The sequence below is a fragment of the Chelonoidis abingdonii genome, chromosome 2, assembly GCF_003597395.2.
Source record: "Chelonoidis abingdonii isolate Lonesome George chromosome 2, CheloAbing_2.0, whole genome shotgun sequence".
Lineage (NCBI taxonomy): Eukaryota > Metazoa > Chordata > Testudines > Testudinidae > Chelonoidis > Chelonoidis abingdonii.
In genome coordinates this window covers 155,993,038-156,012,257 of record NC_133770.1, presented here as the reverse complement: position 1 = coordinate 156,012,257, position 19,220 = coordinate 155,993,038, and the positions used below count along the sequence as shown (strand labels likewise).

The following is a 19,220-nucleotide window of genomic DNA, read 5'->3' as shown; positions in this document are numbered from 1 at the left end:
TCCTGCACCAAGCCACTAGACAATGCTCAGGTCAACACACACTGGCCAACCTCCAAAATTACAATTCTTCATAGCCACAACACGTTAGCCCATTGTTACTCTGCAGCTCAGGTTCCCCAGCCAGCCTCCCACAACTATACTCCACTAAACTTTTTGGTTTGTGCATTACGCTTCAATACCTAGTCACTTCTGTAATTAGCGTGACTTGGTTCATGGGCTTCTTCTAGCTAAATGCTTCAGGGAAGAGGACATGTTCCTCAAATCTGGCAATACTAAGTCAGAGGACTTATGCTACAGACCAAACACTGGCTCTTCGAGAGGGGAAGCACAGGGTTTCAAAAGCACACGTGGTCAGAGAAGATGATTATAATGTAGTAATCCCTGCTGGCCTTAAAAAAGAAAGCAAACAACCCCCCCCCCCCCAAAAAAAAACCCTATTAATACTGGTGCATTAAGGCAAATACTATTACACACAAAAAAATATGCAGCAGTCTTAAGTGCTTTTGGTTTGCAGAATCATGCTGAACTGTTTTCATATTTTCTGTTGGTAATTTGATGCCCCCAGTATTAAAGGCTGCACTGTATATTACAAGTGTTAGCAACTCAGGGGACAAGGCAACAGGGCCTAGTAAAGAATATGGGTCAGATCATCAGTTGGTATAAATCAGCATAACTCTACTGATTTTGATTTACACCCGCTGAGGATCTGACCCTACAAAATCAGGTACAGGTATGACAAAAACAGCCAGTGGCAGGTTACCTTTGTGAGCTTGAGCTGAAATAGCTATAGGAGCAAACTCGTCCAAGAGGTCAGCAGCAGGGTTAGAAAGCACAGAGCAGTCAAGTAGAGAATCTTCCCCAGTGAGAGAGTCTGTACAGATTAACAGCCATCAGGCCACAGCAACGACAGCATTAAACAGCGCACACACACAAGACTGTTAGAGTAACACTGTCACACTCCGGTTACCATCCAATTAGTACTGAAAGGGCAGTTTGCAAAACCTGCATGTAGCCACATCTAACATTATTCTGGTGGGGAAAATTTCCCACCATTAGAAAGAGCAGTGAAGGATCCCCAAGTGTTTTAACAACCTACATCCAGAAAACCAAATTCACCCCAGGACAGCAATCATCTCTGGAGCTGCGAGAGCAGCAGCCGCCGAGTCAGAATCTTGCACAATGAAATGGGCTAAATATTAGCCAAGATAAGTGCGAGCGTCCCTCCCTCTTGCAAAAATCCCCCATGGATCTTTGGATATTGTTTAAGTCAAGACTGGAATGAGGAGAAGGATTTTGCCGTTGTTGGTCTGGTTTAAGGTCTTGTTGGGAAGACGTACAGACTGTATGGTACTCGTTTATTTACTTTGCAAAGAAGGAGAGAGTTGCTCATAGGAGGATTTGAACCCATGGTTTCAGGGAAGCAAGCCTGATATTTTAGATGCAGCTGACAACCTGTTTGAGATAAATAAGTAGCTGACCTCAACTATCTGAAGAGGCTTGTCAGCCATAGACCAGACTAGACACCATTCATTTTTGCGTAAAAGAAACGTTAAGTAACATTTCAGATATCTTAAAACTACTGGTCTCCTGTGGCACATTGGGACACCATCAGCTGGGGCCTATCCTACGAAGTGCTGAATGCCTCGTTGAAATCAATGGGGCTCTGAGAAGGTACAAGGATCCACCGTAGGAGCAATTTTCAGGATCAGGGCTCATGGGAAAAGAAAGAAGGATGAATTGCCAATTACAGAACATAGACAAAATACACCTCTACCCCGATATAACACAAATTCTGATATAACGCGGTAAAGCAGTGCTCCAGGTGGGCAGGGCTGAGCACTCCGGCAGATCAAAGCAAGTTCGATATAACACTGTTTCACTTATAATGCAGTAAGATTTTTTGGCTCCTGAGGACAGCGTTATATCGGGGTAGAGGTGTACAGGTTACACTGAAGACTGGCATTCATAACAGCCACAGGAGATCTCAGCAGTAAACTGGAAATTACCAGGTAAGTTTCATATTCGTATTGGCAACACACCACTAACAAGTGTCTATAACCAGAAACATGATTTTAAGGGAAGCTAATTTGGGGATGGAGGGACTTTTTATTCTAGTGTGTTAAAGAGACATTAGTGGATTAACAAACCAGAGAGACATGGTCTGTCTACTCAGCAATTAGGAGTGGGGGGAAAAGGTGATTGCCATACGCGTAGGGATACCCCAATTAGCTTTGATCTAGTTAGCTTGCAAGCACAGGCTAGCTACTCCACTGCATAATCAGGGTCCTGAGTGGGCTTGCGCTCAGCAACTAGCCTGCACTCCCAGTGCTTAACTGCCATTGGCACTTGAGCTAGCTAGAACATGTCCACACATGCTGAAGTTCACATCTCTGATTGCAGTGTAGACATATCCACACTTCTACGCCCTCAAGATCCAGAGGCCTCTCTAGCCATATATACGGAACAAACAAAATACAGTATCACCCTCATAGGAGAAGCACTTGTCAGTCCATCGCAACACCTGCTCTGGAACAAAGAGAGGGTGCTGGATGAATAACCAAATGCTTCTGTAAGATTCTTCTCCAGTGGGCTAACAGTGACCTTTAAAGGAACCAGCTGAAATTAGCTTTATAAACATACGGTCAATTTAAACTGCAGGTGAGGTTAGGGGGAGGAGAGAGAACAGTTTAGGCAAGTGGATACGGTTTTCCTATTCACTATAAAGAAGTCCTACAGACCACCCTAATGCTACCCCCCATTTGAGTTTGGGGCATCTCACCAACCTGTTCTGTTAGAAGCAACTGAATCAGTCTGGGAAGCGAGGTGCTGGGGCAGTGGAGCCTCCAGGCCAGGTATGAGACTCTCAACAGGTATGTCATCTTTTCCTTTCACAATGCACCCGAGATCAGAGCAGAGAGAAGGGAGACATTAGTTTACCAAATACAGCAAAGGTAGAAGCAGAGAAGGCAGTTGTCTAAATCTTTAAGCACTTCTTTAATACATAGGTCAGCTAGACTGGCAGGGATGTGGCAGCTTGATATTATTCCCAGGTTAGTATAACAGCAAAGCACTGAAACAGACCACTCAGGAATAAGGCTAATAACTTTCAGGCTCTGGGTTAAGTTTTTGCTACGAAATCATCCATTAAAATTCCATCTCTCTTTGGTAATAGGGGACATATAAATACCTAAGTATCCAAGTGCCTCTCAATCTTCAATGTATTTATCCTCACACACTCTGAAGCACGGCAGTGCTATTATCCTCATATTACAGATGGGCAACTGAGATCCAGAGAGGTTAAGTGACTTGCCCAATGTCACACAGAACTCTGTGGCAGGGCAGGGACCTGAACGCAGCTCTCCTGAAACCAAGGTTAGTTCCCTAACCACCCATCCTTGTTAAGAATCCCCTCACCCAGCACATTATCCTCCTTCTACACACAGCTCAAAGAATCCCCTCCCCAAACACCACACTGTCACAGCTCTGCCACATCATTGATGACAATATAGTAAACCTCAGGAGTTTAAAGCAGTGCTGAGCTGTTCAGCAGTGACTCCCCCTGGAGTCAAGGGGTATGGTGCCTCGAGAGGCAAATTCGGCCCCTTGCACATATTGTCTTCTAAGCAAGGCGTGTTTTGCGATGGCTGCTGGCCTACCTTTTGCCTATCCTAGCCAGGCAGCTAAAACATGCGCAGTTATCGTGTAAACATGCAGGAGCACAAGATGCCACATAAATTACAGTTTGTTATTTTACCATTCACAGCATCGGAGGTGCAACCGAAGGGGTCAGCTAGAGGCAGGATATCAGGCAGCAGAAGTGCAGTCTCAGGAGATTTGAGACCCTCAATCAGTTTTTCTAGGTTAAGCAGAAAAGGAGGAAGAAAGCAGAAAGAAAGCAAAAAAAAAGCAAAAAAACATTAAACAGCTGCTCATCTGAGGGACCAATCATCTTACATTACACTCTGTTAATTCATATAAGCATGGCTCTATGCAGGAACATGCATCCTGCTTATACAGCACCCTCCAAACAAGGATCTCTAAGCACTTCACAGAAGTATCTAACTGATCCATTTTACTTATCGCTAAACTGACACCTACAGAGGTTAAGGCCCTAACTGAGTAAGTATGTAAGCATGTGCTTAAGTACTTCGCTGAACTCAGGGCCCTAAGTGACTTGACCAAGGTCACACAACAATTCAGTGGAAAAGCAAGTGTTCTAACAGCCTTGCTCTAGAATACCAGGCTATGTTGTCCCCAGGAACTCACCACAACAAAAACAAGCCAAGCCTTTCAATAGCATTAAAAATAAAATAAATAAATAAATCTATAAACCCATGAACTGTAAAACAGTTTAAAGCTCGTGAACCTTTCCCTAACTCTTCCTATATTAGAAAGATATTTGGTTATATTAGAATCATCATATAAAAAGAAGAGGACACAGATCTTCAGACCCACCCAAGGGAGTTAGACGTACTATTTCCGTTAATTATTACGAGAACTGCATACATCAATGTCTTAGGTGGCTAAAGAAAAATAATAAAACGCTATGAAGCCAGGCCTCACAGCTCTAACTTGGGTTTATACAGCAGTCCAGTTACCAATCTCCCCAAGATATCAAATACATTTTAAATCAGATGTCAAGTTCTTGGCAATGGAATGCTTATTATTTCCATTGCTGACTACTACTTCATTTTGGCAACTGCCAAAGGCAGTGCTAAGGTAACTGGTTACCATGGGCAGATGGTAAAGCTGGCTTAAGTTGCATTTATCTAGAAACCAACCTGGCACACACAACTGCGGAGAATTATGGATCAGGCTCCATTTGTGGTATTCAGATCCAGGAATTTGGTTTGGGCCCTATTTCTCATTTTAGCTTTTACATTTCCTGTAAAATTCGGCTCATTTTCTTAAATCACGGTACAAAGCCTTGATCAGCACAAGAGTTAAAATTACAAAAATTTGGTACTTTTAAAATTAGATCTGCAATTTTAGTTACTCATGTTTGACACACGCCTTCCAGGGGCCTGATTTCCAGAAAAGGGTCTCTAGGTGGACACCCAAACTGTCTGAAAGCAACCTGGAATTGTTTGAAACCATTCTCCATCACCACCTCGACCTCTTAAATGCATTTCTGCTCCACACCCGTGTTTTTTTTAGTGAAATGTGTTCCTCCTTCATTTCCGCCCCCACCCCCCACCCCAAAAGGGATCATCCATTTAACCCCCATATGCAAAAGGATCTCTCTTTGGTCAGCCATATGGCAATAATTTTAGCAGACATGCAACCACAAACCGACTCATTGAAACATCTTCTGGTGATTATTGTGCTTTAAGTGAGTCTCTAGTCACTGGGTAGCTGTCTCCTGAGAGAACACTTGGTGCTGTAGAGAGCCGGAGAATATTTTTCAAACAAAAACTTGGAGTTTTTTAGATGGAAAAAGGTCTTCCCCACCCCTAAAAAGTGAAGCTATTCTCATCTTTCCCACATACCCATCAAGTTTTAAAATTTTCCATGTAAATTTGATGAAAACCTTCAGTGGTTCTTTGCCATAATTTGTTGGCTGTTTTTAATTTCTTGTTTCTTTCACTGCCAAATTTGATGGGTCAGCATGGTCACTTAAGTGCTACTTTCTTATGAATGCTGACATGCTTTTAAGAAGACTACATCCCTTCAGAGTAGGGCTTACAATCTAAGCTAGACAAAAGACATACAGGGTAGGGAGCAGGGAAAGGAAGTTCACTAGGAATGTGATTGCATGGTCCTGTTTGTTCTAACTGAAAACAGACTGAGTGAGATTTTCAAAAGCTCCCAAGTGACTTAGTAGCTTTCAAGCGTGTGGGTGCATTTGAACAGCCCTACCCAGAGTTTCTATTTTATGTTGTACTCTGTCCAAAATGTAAGGATTGTGAGATGAAGCATGGTAACAGTATAGGTGAAAGCCAATACCTGCAGCTTGGGGACGGAGAGAGGGCTGCTTAGCAAGTTATTAAATGCTCAGTGACCTCCATGTAGACTGATCTATAGTTCTGCTTTAAACAGCAGGAAGCGCTGCTATATTAAAGAGGTGCTTCTTTCTGACAGTTAGATTAGGGCAGTTTCTTTAAAACAACATACTTATGAATAAACCCCAAGCTTAGGTTCTTGACATCAAGATCATCCAGCACAAACAGGTTCGTGAATTCAAACTCTTTAGAGTAACTTCACCAGGATGCATTTTTGACCACAGACACCAAAGAAAAATATATTAACAGAAGGAAATGATGCTTTAGCTTAGACTACTTCCCGTGCATTGATCTTAAGCAGCTGCAGTTCAATGTAGGCATGCCTAGAAAGGCAGAGCTCCCTGCTCTTTCAACCTCTCTAGTGATATTGAGTTGCCCTCCATCTAAGCAATAAAATAATTCAAGCTAAATGCTAGTTTTTATTTCAGACAGGAAAGTTACTTCATTGGAGCGGAATGGAGGTCACTTACTAGTTGGGGGAGAAACCAGCATGGTCAGATAACAGCTGAAATTGGAAAGACCATTGTGCATGGAGAGAGAGAGAAGCATTTGCGGGGAAAAACTTATGATGGAGATATCAGGGTCTCATTCCACTATCTGCACAAATACAGTAGCCAAAGTATACCCAGTCTTCCACATTAATTAATAAGGCTGCTTCTTGGGTAAGCAAATTTCATCCTCATCAAGCCTTCCATATGTCTTAGTTTCCACATGTGACACGACAATTGCCAAACACACTCCATCTATACATAATGCTTAGTGCTAGTTCTATCTTCCATTATACTGCATGGGATGGATTCTATAACCCCAGTTTTCTTTAAGCTATTGTGACAGATTTGTTACTCTCCTAACCAATAAAAATCTTCTCCTAAAAGATAAATAAGGGAGAGATTTTCAAAGCTACAAATAGCAACTCCTGCTGACTTTCAGAGAGAGTTTAGTACTTCTTTGCCATCTGTGGTTTGGAAAAAACTACCCCTAAATTCCGGGGGGGGTAGGGGGGAGAGAATCTATTTAAAAACTGATCAAACTTTAGCGCAAACATTTTAGTTACTTATTTAAAGGTTTAGTTAAACATTCTTATACTAAAGGGACTAAAAAGGTAAGTTAAGTTACATGAAAAATAGCAAGTCTAATGTAAAAACAGAAGTCACTGAAATTTGTGTTTCAGAATCAAGGCTCATTACTGCAAGCTCTGTGTTAAATTCTGGTTTTTATAGTTTTGTAGCTGAAAATTTAATGGAGATCTTTCCAACACAGCTTGCACTAGTGTAACTAACATGTAAAGTCCATCTGTGCCTGTGTCACTTCTCAGGTTTTATCACTGAAGTGTGATTACTAAGGATACCCTTTAACAACTGCACAACTGGAACGGACATTGGAGTGGTGTTAGCTGTCATGCACACCTAATACAGGGTCCTTGTTTATAGGTGCAATGCAAGGAATTGGTGATAACTGAGAGCTTTCAATAGGCTGAGCTATCACCGATCTGTTTACCCTTATTCCACTATGGAAATTAAGATTAGATAGGGGCACGGATGAATCCAAGGCCAGGCAATGTTCGCAAATACCAACTGGACGCTATGAGTTGGGCCAGTCTTCTGGCTACAGTTGCTGAGGGACTCGTAAAGGGTTCCTACACCATTCAACTCCTTGGATATTTACTACTGGACCTTCACATTTAGCTTCTGGCTAGAAGGCTTTTGCTGTCCTTTCTGGAGTTGAGCACTGCGCTCTCATCTCAGGATCCCCGTCCCACGATGGGCTACCAAAGCTTGATGAACAGTCTACGTCAGGGGTTCTCAAACTGGGGGTCATGATCCATCAGGGGGTCACAAGGTTATTACGTGGAGGTAGTGAACTGTCAGTCTCCACACCAAAACTCGCTTTGCATCTAGCATTTATAATAGTATTAAATACAAAAAAAAGAAAAGTGTTTTTAATTTTTAAAGGGAGAGGGGTCGCACTGATAGGTTTGCTGTGTGAAAGGGGTCACCAATACCAAAGTCTGAGAACCACTGGTCTAAGTCTTCCAATCACAGAGTAAGTGATTTTCATTAGCTTCAGCATGGGTCTCACTTTGTTGTTTATTTTCTGGTTGGTTTCCGTGCTGCCAGTTTTCATTCCTGGTGGCAGGAGGGTGATTCTTAATGTTAGTGTGACTGGCCTTGCTTTTACATGACCAAGGCTGCTGGCTGGATGAGCAAATTGTATCCTCAAGTTTTCATGCAAATCTTGCCAGAGTTGGCCAAAGAATTAAAAAAAAAAAAAAAAAAAAAAATCCTCACATATTGTCAGACCCTTTTTCTGGAGCTGCTGCAGGAAACAGAAATTAAGCAGTATTACTATTTACATATCATTTAAGCTAGTGACAACAGGCATTAAGGGGGTGAGAGACCATTTAAAGCTGCTGATTTGTTTCCTTTGGGTGTGAGGTAAGAAAACATGTTGCATAGAAAGCAGTGTGTCCACCAGTCACCTGCATTTGAGGGCCCTGGCACATCATTTCAAAGGTGCTGAACACTGAAGTCCATGGAAGATGCTGGTTGCTGGTTATTCAGCAGCTAAAACACCTGCTTCTCCTCTCACTCACATCAGTGTAAAATGGATTCTGGAGCCCAAAGCAGTTGCAGACTTACATCAGTTTAAGAGCAGAATCAGGCACCAAATATTGATTTGGGAACACAACATTAGAAAATTCAGCCTGAACAATTTGGCCTGTGTCCCCAAATCCATATCCAATCACGTGCATGCAAGTCAGGAACTTCAGGTCTGCAGTTAGTCCGTTGGCATGAATCAGGGATTTTCCATCTGCAACTGCTGAAGGCAAATTTTTTTCAGGCTTGCAAATTGCATCCATGTTTGGTAATCTGACCCTGGAATGTCCTGGCCTAGCAGCCAGTTTAAAGAGTCAAGTATCAGAGGGGTAGCCGTGTTAGTCTGAATCTGTAAAAGCAGCAGAGAATCCCGTGGTATCATATAGACTAACAGACGTTTAGGATCATGAGCTTTCGTGGGTGAATACCCACTTCATCATGACCCACGAAAGCTCATGATCCTAAACGTCTGTTAGTCTATATGGTGCCACAGGATTCTCTGCTGAGTTTAAAGAGTGCGGTTACAAAGCCCTAGGAATTAGAGAAGCTTTTAACTAGAGCAGTCCATTAGGTAGAGAGAGTAAAGGAGATTCCTAAGAGACTTTCAAACTAAGCAGGGAAGGAAGAAAAACCAAACCAAACCACACCACACTTTTCTACTATGGTCCACAATAGTTCAATATCACTCGGAACAATCAAGCTGCAACATCTCAAAGCCAAGATCCCTATAGCCAGGCATTGCACACTACAGGAATGTTACTCACTCTCGTACCATGGAGGAAAAGCAAAAAGATAGATAATTCAATAGAGCACACAGCAGAGTCCTTTTCTTCTGGTGTCAACTGAGAAAGAAAAACAAGGTTGTAAAAATCCTGCCAAGTCAACTGTGACACTGGGAGGTGGAGGTGGGGGGGGGATAACTGAAGTAAAATAAGTAGTCACTCAGGAAGTTTCTTCCTATTCATAAAGTGAAAGGAACTTCTCATTATCATTCCGGCCTCAGAGCTCGACTAATCAAGGATGGGCTCACGGACTTTAAAGCTCCTAATGGAGGTTCTGCAGACCGAGATTAATATTGGATATGTTCACAGTTTTAAAAAAAAAGAAAAAAAAAGAAATTCAGTATATTTAAAAGAGAAAAAAAGTGTATGTTAAATATAGAAATATCAGGTGGAGGATGTAAAATAGGAAGCAGTTCCTTAGCTATGGAAGGTGGTTTTTTCAGTCTCCTAGCGCGGCTTAGTACAGGTCCTAACTTTAATGGAACTGAACATGCCAATCCCTTAGGCCTGACCTATACATGTTCATATGGACTGGCTATAGTATTGTTGCTTGGGTGAATTTCTCTCCCAGAATAGTTTACATGCGTATGAAGGTGCTTTACATCAATACATCCTCATCCCATACAGGAAGGGGAAATACGCTACGCATAGAAGGCATCTCTATTACAAGTAAATTGTCGCCCAATAGTGCAGTTGTACTGCCTTGCGAACCAGGATAGCAACTACCACATCTGTTTAGACAATGGCTTTAGCAGCTTCGAAAGCCCGCCTCTCTATGCTTTTGGCTCCAGTTTTTGCTAACTCTAGCAAGTCTCATGATTCTTGGCTCTTTTTCAGGCTCCTGAGTTTAAAATGCAGGTCTCTCAACGTCAAGGCCCAAAACTAGATCAAATAAGAAGAAACCCAACATTTGTTATTTTTAAAAGGCATCAATATTTTAAAACCAATCCTGATTTGTTGCAGCGGCCGCCAGTAAACTCTTGATTTCTCCCCCCATACCTGGGGTGGCGTGACTGGGGGCACAGACAAATGTGCAATTCAGCTGCCAGCAGCCTATATCATTCAGAACAGCGTGCTTCATCACAAAAGTGAGACTGTTGCTTTGGACACTCTTTGGGATAGAGAACACTATAGAGGCGGCGAGAAGGACAGACAGGGAAGAGAGCTGGTCTACTTATTTTAAAAACAGGCAGAAGACATTTGTGAAGAGGTTAGCTCTAGCCTCAAGAACTATACGGGAGGAAATTTCTCTGCTAAAAAGCAACCTTTGCTGGCAACGGGAATCTTAATAAACCACTGGTGATTCGATCCAATTCTGCTCATGGAACAGATGGCACGTGTATTCTTTCTCTGCCAACTTTCCCCAACCACTCTTGCCTATTTAGATTGTAAGTGCTCGGGGAGGGACTCTTTCCTACTAGTGTTTTCTATACGTATCTTGTAACAACAGAACCCTGGTAGCAGTTGAGGCCTGTAGGCATTACTATAATGCAAATAAACATGTATCTAGGGGCAAATTTAGTTTTGTGTCATTTTGAGGAGAGGAGTTAGTATATGAAATTAAAACTATGCCTTAAAAGAGTGGCAGGTTTGGAGAAAAAAACAAAAAAAAAACACCGCCTCATTATCCTTTATGAATGGACAATACTCTTCTATTCCCAGGATAGAGGGTACTTAAGACTGAAGATAAAGGCTGAGGTCCATCAATGCTCACTATCTTGCAGTCACAAGAAGTCAACCAGGAGTAGAATGGAGAGGGGCGGGGGGGGAGGGGAGAGTGCAGCTCCCCCTTCTCTTATGTAAGCACAGGTATGCTACCCCTGCTCTCTCCACCTGGACTGTTCCTTGAGAACTCTGCTCCCTTGTTTCAATCTACTGTAACTACTGACCTGACCCTAAAACAGATCATTCAACTCCACAGAGGAAGGACAAAATAAGCTAAGATCCCTGCCAATACAGCATGGCTGGGGGTGGGAAATTCATTTTGGAGGAGAAATTCGATTCAACCCATGCATGTGAGTAAGAATTACCCTAGCTAAAGTTCTAGTTCCATTCATGCCCGCAAGAGACCACTGATAATCAGGTGACTGTGTATTTCAGTCCTGAATTACTATAGCTTGGATTGTGTCAGTATGACCCAAGACACTGAATCTCTCACACTGATCACTGGGACCTGTCAAAATGTTTTGTTCAAACCACTGCCCTCCCTTGCAATGAAAGTAGCCTTAAAAAAAATTTGTTCCCCCAGAATTTCTTTCATTCTTTTGACAAATAAACTCCAAAAGTATTCAGTTTCTATTTGATCAATTATTGTTCCCCCCTCACATGCCAGCAGTCCTCTCTACCCTTTTTTCAGCGCCTAAAATGGGGGGAGAGGAGAACTAGAGAGAAAGGCGAAAACAACAAAATTCGGAAAAGCATTTCAGTAGCCTCCTATTTCACATATTCATAAACGCTTGTACATCTGGGTATGTGCGTTCAGTAAAGATATGCATAAACATTCCAATATGTCCTAATATTGTGTGACTATGGAACTAAGGCCCTCATTCAGGTGCTTAAATGTAAGCACGTCCAGAAGTTTGTCCCTATTCAGCAAAGAACATGTGCTTAAAAAGGATTGTTCAAATGCTTGAAATTAAGCATGCGCATAAGTACTTTGCTAAAGCAAGCCTTAAGGGCTGTTTTGGAACAGACCGTTAGCAAAAAAGAGAAAGATGCATATACTCAGACTGTATATACAGGTCACATGTAAAGAAACTGATGTGAGGTTATTGCAGAGGAATTTTTTGTCCCCCAAATGAAGTAAAATCTACCTTCAAATTGCATAACTCAATTTAATTTATGGCTTCCAGACTATCTTGTGCAAAAATTGACTCCCAATAATACAATGGCTACTTGTTCACTGTAAGCTAGATTTGTACTGATACGAATCAAACAGCCACACGCAGCAGAAAAATTAGCATTCTGATCAACCTCTCCATTATGATTAATCAGCAGTGAAGCCTGGAATAAGCTTATTAAGAAAAACTTGGCTCACTTCCCTACACAGGCACAAAGAAAAACCTTTTCAGCATGAATATTTCATTTTCCAGTATTTTAACAGATGTTTTGCTTTATTTTTATACCTCGCTTGCCAGACTCTCTTACCAGTTACATTTCCATTAGTGATTGTGCAGAATAAAAAGGGACGTGTTAAAGAAAATCCAATTTCCACTAGACTGTTGCTTTAATTTTTATCTCAGTTTCTCCACTGGACACTGTACCCCATTTTCCCTAGAACTATTCCTAATTTGAGGAAACATTCTTAATGGTAAGTTATTGAAACAAAAACAAAACCCCTCAACTAGGAGACTGGATATCTCTGTCGCTGATCCATGAAAGAGAAGACAAGAGTACCCTACACTGGCTGTCTAAGGGCATATCTTCACTGCAGAGTTAACTCAAGTGATCAGAATCAAAGTTAACCGTGCCCAGCCGGGAGCAGCTGCACTGCAAACCCCTACCCGATTTACTGGGTCCTCCCAGGTGCTGCATTCGCGCGCGTGTGTGTCAGTCACTGGGACATCCGGGGGCGCACCCCATTATTCATTGAGCTACAGTGAGCTGAGCCGCTCTGTGAGTCTTTCCCAGTGAATTGTGGGAGAACTTGTCTGTCCTTCTGGGAACACAGAGAAATTGTGGCAAATTGCTGGGGGACTAGAAGGACTCAAGCGGTTCAGCCTACATCCTCAATACAAAGTGGGCACAATCCAGCCCACATGAAAGCAGTACTCAGACTCTAACCCTTAGCGGCTATGTCTACATAAACACTGAGGTGGTAATGTGGCTTGGGCTAGCGTTGTCAAGCCCACCCCACTCCCAGACCCAAGCCACAACATCTACACAGCATGAGCCTCACCAACAGATGTCTGTGGACTCAGGCTGGGAGGCTCATTCCCAGATACAGTGTAGACACACCAGCCAGGCCAGCTAGTTTAGGTTTAAAGCACCACCCAACTCAAAGGAGAGAGTTTTGGGTGAGAATGGGAGGCGGATTAGGGGCGACACCTGAAGAAGCAGTGAAGTAGAGTTATTCCTGCAGCACAAGTGGTAAAGGCTCATGCTTTCAGTGCTGAAGGCCTCCGATCAAAATCTACTGGTGGGCCAGCCAAGCAAGGTGGTTAAAACAAATATTCTACAGCTGACCAATATTTGCTGTACTCTCCCTCCTTCCCACCCCTTGCGGGAAAAAAATTAGCAGACATTAATTTAAACCAAATATTTATCATCAAGTGGCTGTGCTCTCCAACTGACCCTCGCCAGAAAAGTTAAACTAACTCAGTACGAAGTATGTAACCAGACTCTCTTGCAGTCAAATAAGGAGTTCTAAAGCAATTTGTCCACACACATTTAAAGAGATTTATACACAAACAGATGGCTACAGGTAGCACAAGCCTGGCTCTGCTTGACAAAAGGGACTCTATAAAACGGTTGTCTTCCAACTAGATGTATCCACTCCCCTCATGCCTAAGCCACCTACGCTTGGCAGACATGTTTTTGCAGGAAGTACTGCAGAGGTAATACAGGTATAGGAGAGCAAGCAGGGGTGTCCTGCCTGATGGATCTGTGAAGTTGACAGCCAACTTCAAGTCCAGAATTCTCTTCACTGCTGACTTCAGAGACACAGGCAGCCATCTCCATTTTCAAATCACAGGACAAGTTTGTGCCAGAAGCAGAAAGAAAAAAAATCCAGAAGCATGTGACCTGAGCAAATTTGCCATCAAAGTCAGAGAGAAGAAGTCACTGTAGTCTGAACATAACTGTTCCAGTAGCTTGAGCACCAGATGCAGACCAGAGCATGCATCTTGCAAACACGTACACCTATAACTTCATACATGCATGCAATGGATTAGTGAAGGCTCTAGCTTTAAATATATGCCACATATAGGGCTAGCACAGTCCAACAGCTCAGAAACTACAGACAATCCCTCCTCTGATTGTCATCCAAGGGCAGGGTTGGAAGGCAATTTCCTTTTAATGGTTTCTATAAAGAGGCTTAAGAGCTGCCTGCAGCTAAGTCTACCAATGCTGCTTGCTGCATGACAATTCAATGAGTAATACGAAAAAGAGCTGGCTCAGCACGCTAGCCCCTGCCATTTGTGTTGCGCATCCTGGGCAGGGAGTTTAGCAACTGCTTCAGGCTGACAGGCCAAGAAAGAAAAATGCTTCCAATAGCATTTGGAAAAAAAGGTAAAATACAAGGGGATCCCCTAATAGAATGGAGTATCATCTCTTGATGTGTGCTCATTTAGGAGAGGCAGGGTTTGGAGAAGTATTTATTTCTGTTGCAGCATTAAGGTTGCATGGCCCAAAATTTAAGCCCTGAAAGTGACTTAAAAGAACGAGCTGTCACTGCTTGAGCTGTAGATGGGGCCTGGAGCCGGCTCTAGCACGCCAAGCGCGTACTTGGGGCGGCATGCCGTGGGGGGCGCTCTGCCGGTTGCCGGGAGGGCGGCAGGCGGCTCCGGTGGACCTTCCGCAGACGTGCCTACGAAGGGTCCGCTGGTCCCACGGCTCCGGTGGAGCATCCGCAGGCACGCCTGCGGGAGGTCCACCGGAGCCGCGGGACTGGCAAGCGGCAGAGCGCTCCCTGCGGCGTGCCACCGTGCTTGGGGCAGCAAAATGGCTAGAGCCGGCCCTGGCTGTAGAGCCAAGTTCTGTAGTGGGCCCTATAATAGCCTTGCATCCTCTGTGGATTGGGCAGAGACAGGGATCTAGAATACAGACTGACCAGTGGGTGACACAGAAACCTAGGGTAACATTTTTACAGCAGAACTAGTGCTAACTAACAAGCCAAAAAAACCCCAAAACACATGACTGTCTTGTGGAGAAGGTTCAGGTTTAATATCTAGGAGTCTGAGACGGCTCTAAAATATCCTTAAAAAGTATTATTAAATACCAGAGTATTCTTTAAATTATTGTACATGCTGAACCCTTGAAACACGTTAGAGAAAAATTCCATTATTATTATTATTAGTAGTAGTAGTATCATCATCATCTCCTCAATAGCACCCAAGGATTGAATCAGGAATGAGGACTCCATTGTGCTAGGGGATGTATATCCATTCCCTCACACCTACCCCTGCCCCCCAGGCCCATTTCCAAAAGCTGAGGAGCATCTGTCACTCAATAAATCCTATAGGTCCCAATTTTCAAGTTTCCCCAAGGCACAAATCGGAAAGGTGACAAATATTGATATTAAAACTGCACATTCTGTTCTGGTTACCTGGTGTGTCGGATAACGGAAGAGGAATAAAAGGATCAGGCACAGCCAGAAGAGGAGGGCTAGTGTCCAGACTCAGGATGTCTTTTGTTCTTTCAGCTGGACAGGCAGCGAGAAACAAGAGGAGAGAGAAAGAAAAAAGATGTCAAGCAGAAAAGATGCAGCACTGAAACAGATAGATCTTAAAAGATTTAAGCCACGCGTAGGGAAACAAGCTTATTTTGTTATAGAAAAAAGTAATAAGACAACCATGGAGCAGATCCATTGTGCTTTTAATCTATACATCTCAAAGTGCTTTTCAAAGGAGGTACTATTATCCCCATTTTACAGGTGGGAAACTGAGGCACGGAGCGATGAAGTGACTTGCCCAAGGTCACCCAGCATCGGAGCTGTGAATAGAACCCTGGTCTGCTGAACCCCAATCCAGTGCCAAAACCACTGAACCGGACTGCTTCGCCCCCGGCCCCGAATTCACACTATTATGCCATCATATGCTACTCACGCATTGAGAAACGCAAGCAAATTCACTTGCACTCCCTCATTAGCACTCACTTAAGAGCAAAGAAGGAGAAGGGATGGAGGTTTCCCATCCCGGTGGAAGCACCGACAAAACTTCTGAGAGGCATGCCCAAAACAAAACAGATTTTAGTGCAGGGAAAAGCTTATGGAGGTAGGAAACTTATAGAGCGCAAAAGTCTAAAGAGATCCACAGAACAATGCCAATTCTTTATTTGTATTGTAGTAGCCCACATCAGGGCTGTACAAATAGAAAGCATGCAGAGTTTCTGCCCTGATGAGTTTACATTGTATGGATTGAAGACAAAAAGGGGGAGAAGGGAAGTTGTACTGATGGAGGAAATGAAGTCAAGAAAGAAAATCACCCAACATCTGCGCAGCAGCAGAGCTGGGAATTAAACCAAGGTCTCCTGAGTCCCAGTTCAGTGCTTTATCCACAAGACCCTGCTTCCTCTTGTAATATTAATACTAAGTTTGTTTACAGCACTTTTCAACCAAGACTTTCCAAAGATGTAGAGAAGACTTTGAGCCACCACCTCCCAACCCTTCAAAGTGAGAGAATATTACACTCATACCTGTGTTCAGAGAGCTGAGCAAGCTATAGCGTCAAGGGAAAAAGTCTATAAGCTTTTGGCCCCAGGGGAATTAAGGACACTTTGTACCTGGAAGAATACGGTCTTGCATGATGTGTGTTAGGGCATTTAAATAATACATGTAGAGGACCAGCACCTCCACTGGTATAAATTGGCATTTCTCCATTAAAGTCGATGCAGCAACATTCATTGACACCAGCAGCAAGTCTGACCCAGATTGTGTCGAGTGGCTACAGAAAGTTAACTCACTAAAGTGTCTTCCAGTTATTCTGCACCTCTCTAGCTAGTGGGTACAAGCCACTGCAAAGCTACTGAGCTCTATTATAAGCTTTTCTAAGTTCCACTTCTATTTAGAAACCATCTTAACATGGATCTCTTTGTTTTCTTCCTCCTGAGTAATTAAGATTCTCAGGTGATCTAAAGTCTGAGCCAGCCCCATAACCTGGTTCTCCCATTAGCACATTCCACTTGCTCACAGCAAGGGAGGTTTAGGTTACGTATCAGGAAAGTCTTCTAACTAGAAGTATCACAGAAGATTAGGATTGGAAGAGACCTCAGGAGGTCATCTAGTCCAATCCCCTGCTCAAAGCAGGACCAACCCNCCTCCTAGTGAAATAGTGTTTCCTGATATCTAACCTAGACCTCCCCCACTGCAACTTGAGACCATTGCTCCTTGTTTGGTCATCTGCCACCACTGAGAACAGCCAAGCTCCACTCTCTTTGGAACTCCCCTTCAGATAGTTGAAGGCTGCTATCAAATCCCCCCCTCACTCTTCTCTTCTGAGGACTTAACAAGCCCAGTTCCCTCAGCCTCTCCTTGTAAGTCATGTGCCTCAGCCTCCTAATCATTTTTGTTGCCCTCTGCTGGACTCTCTCCAATTTGTCCACATCATTTCTGTAGTGTATATGGAAGCACTGGAACAGGTTACCATGGGCGGTTGTGAATTCTCAGTCACTGAAAGTTTTTAATGACAGGGTTAAACTAACACCCCTTAGGGATGATCTAGGTAGATTTAGTCCTGCCTCAGCATGGAGAGAACGGACTAGATCACCTCTGAAGGTCTCTTTCTGTCCTATATTTCTATGATTCTATATCCCACCATAGCCACTCAAAAGTGGAATTACCTGGCACATGTCAAGGAGTCAGGCAAGTTTTGACCAACAAATTCCCCTGGCCCCATCCATTCCAGACTACGTCTTCGAGTGCAGAACATCTACTGTATGATCCATGATGGTTAGTAGGGAGAGGTTGACTTTCCTACAGACTTTAAGGGATTTATTCAGTGTCTAACTTCCCCAAAGAGCTACCTCACAGCATCCATTCATTCTGGTCTATTAGCCACCTAAGATGAACTAAACAGGTTTCCCAGGCGGAAGTCTTTCATTACAGGGCATCTCTTTGTATGTGTCCCTCTTGCCATCCTTTTTCACTTTAGGTATCACGTCTGTCCTGTATTTGCTATGGGAGATACCCAAAGAGGCGACTGGCTGAAGAAACGAGGTCAGTCAAATGGATCTGGGCCTCCAGAGGGCTGTGGAGAACCCACGACCACCTGTATTATCTCAAAGTGAGGCTCTTTCAGGGTATGCTCACATGCTTACCTGATGCAGCTGTAAAGGAAGAAGAACCGAAAGCATCTGCCTGTGTTGTAGAGGGAGCTGGTTGAAAGCCTGGAATCAAGTTCTCTATGGAGCTGCCAAGCTTTTCTGGAGGTTTACCTGAAATTCCAGAATGTCGGGTTACACTCAACAGTAGATTGATCCCATTTTGAAGCTGATTTACTTTTCTCTATTTAAACAGCTTTAAAATACCATGGCAGAACATTATTTTTACTCATACTTCTTGCAAGCCATCATTCACAGACTCACAGAAGATAGGGTTGGAAGGGACCTCAGGAGTGGAAGGGACCTCAGGAGGTCATCTAGTCCAACCCCTGCTCAAAGCAGGACCAATTCCCAACTAAATCATCCCAGCCAGGGCTTTGTCAAGCCTGACCTTAAAAACCTCGAAGGAAGGAGATCCCATCACCACCCTAGGCTCACCTTCCTTTGCAATCCATGGAAAACTCCATTACAGCATCTCCCTACACCCTCCCCACTCCCCAACATTCCATCTGATGTCAGGGGCATCTTTATCCTCCATACTACGAAACATTAAGGACAGCCACAGCTTCACATATACTGACCTGTGAGAACCATGGTTGATGTGTCGATAAAATGGACATGAATGATCTTTGCATTTGTTAAGTTCTGTACTATTAATTTATTAAGTTTTGCATGTATTTGCTTTTACATTGCACAGATTTTTTTTTCCCCCACTGCTGCTGTTACTGAGTAAAATTTTATTATTTGGAAAAGAATTCATTTTTATTAGCTCACAAAATATGCTGCAGAATGCCTAGTGATATAAAAAGCATCTAGTTACATGTTACTGTACAGTATGACACAACTCATAAGATTGGTGATAC

At 43.2% G+C, this 19,220-nt stretch overlaps 1 protein-coding gene across 1 annotated transcript in view; it reads right to left on the bottom strand.

Moving 5' to 3' along the window:
* AAK1 (AP2 associated kinase 1) overlaps positions 1 to 19,220 on the bottom strand; it is a 135,320-nt gene that overhangs the window by 21,517 nt on the left and 94,583 nt on the right. The window contains exon 15 of the mRNA XM_075062005.1: positions 18,355 to 18,471. Coding sequence (XP_074918106.1) covers positions 18,355 to 18,471 — 117 coding nt within the window. The remainder of the gene's footprint in view (positions 1 to 18,354; positions 18,472 to 19,220) is intronic.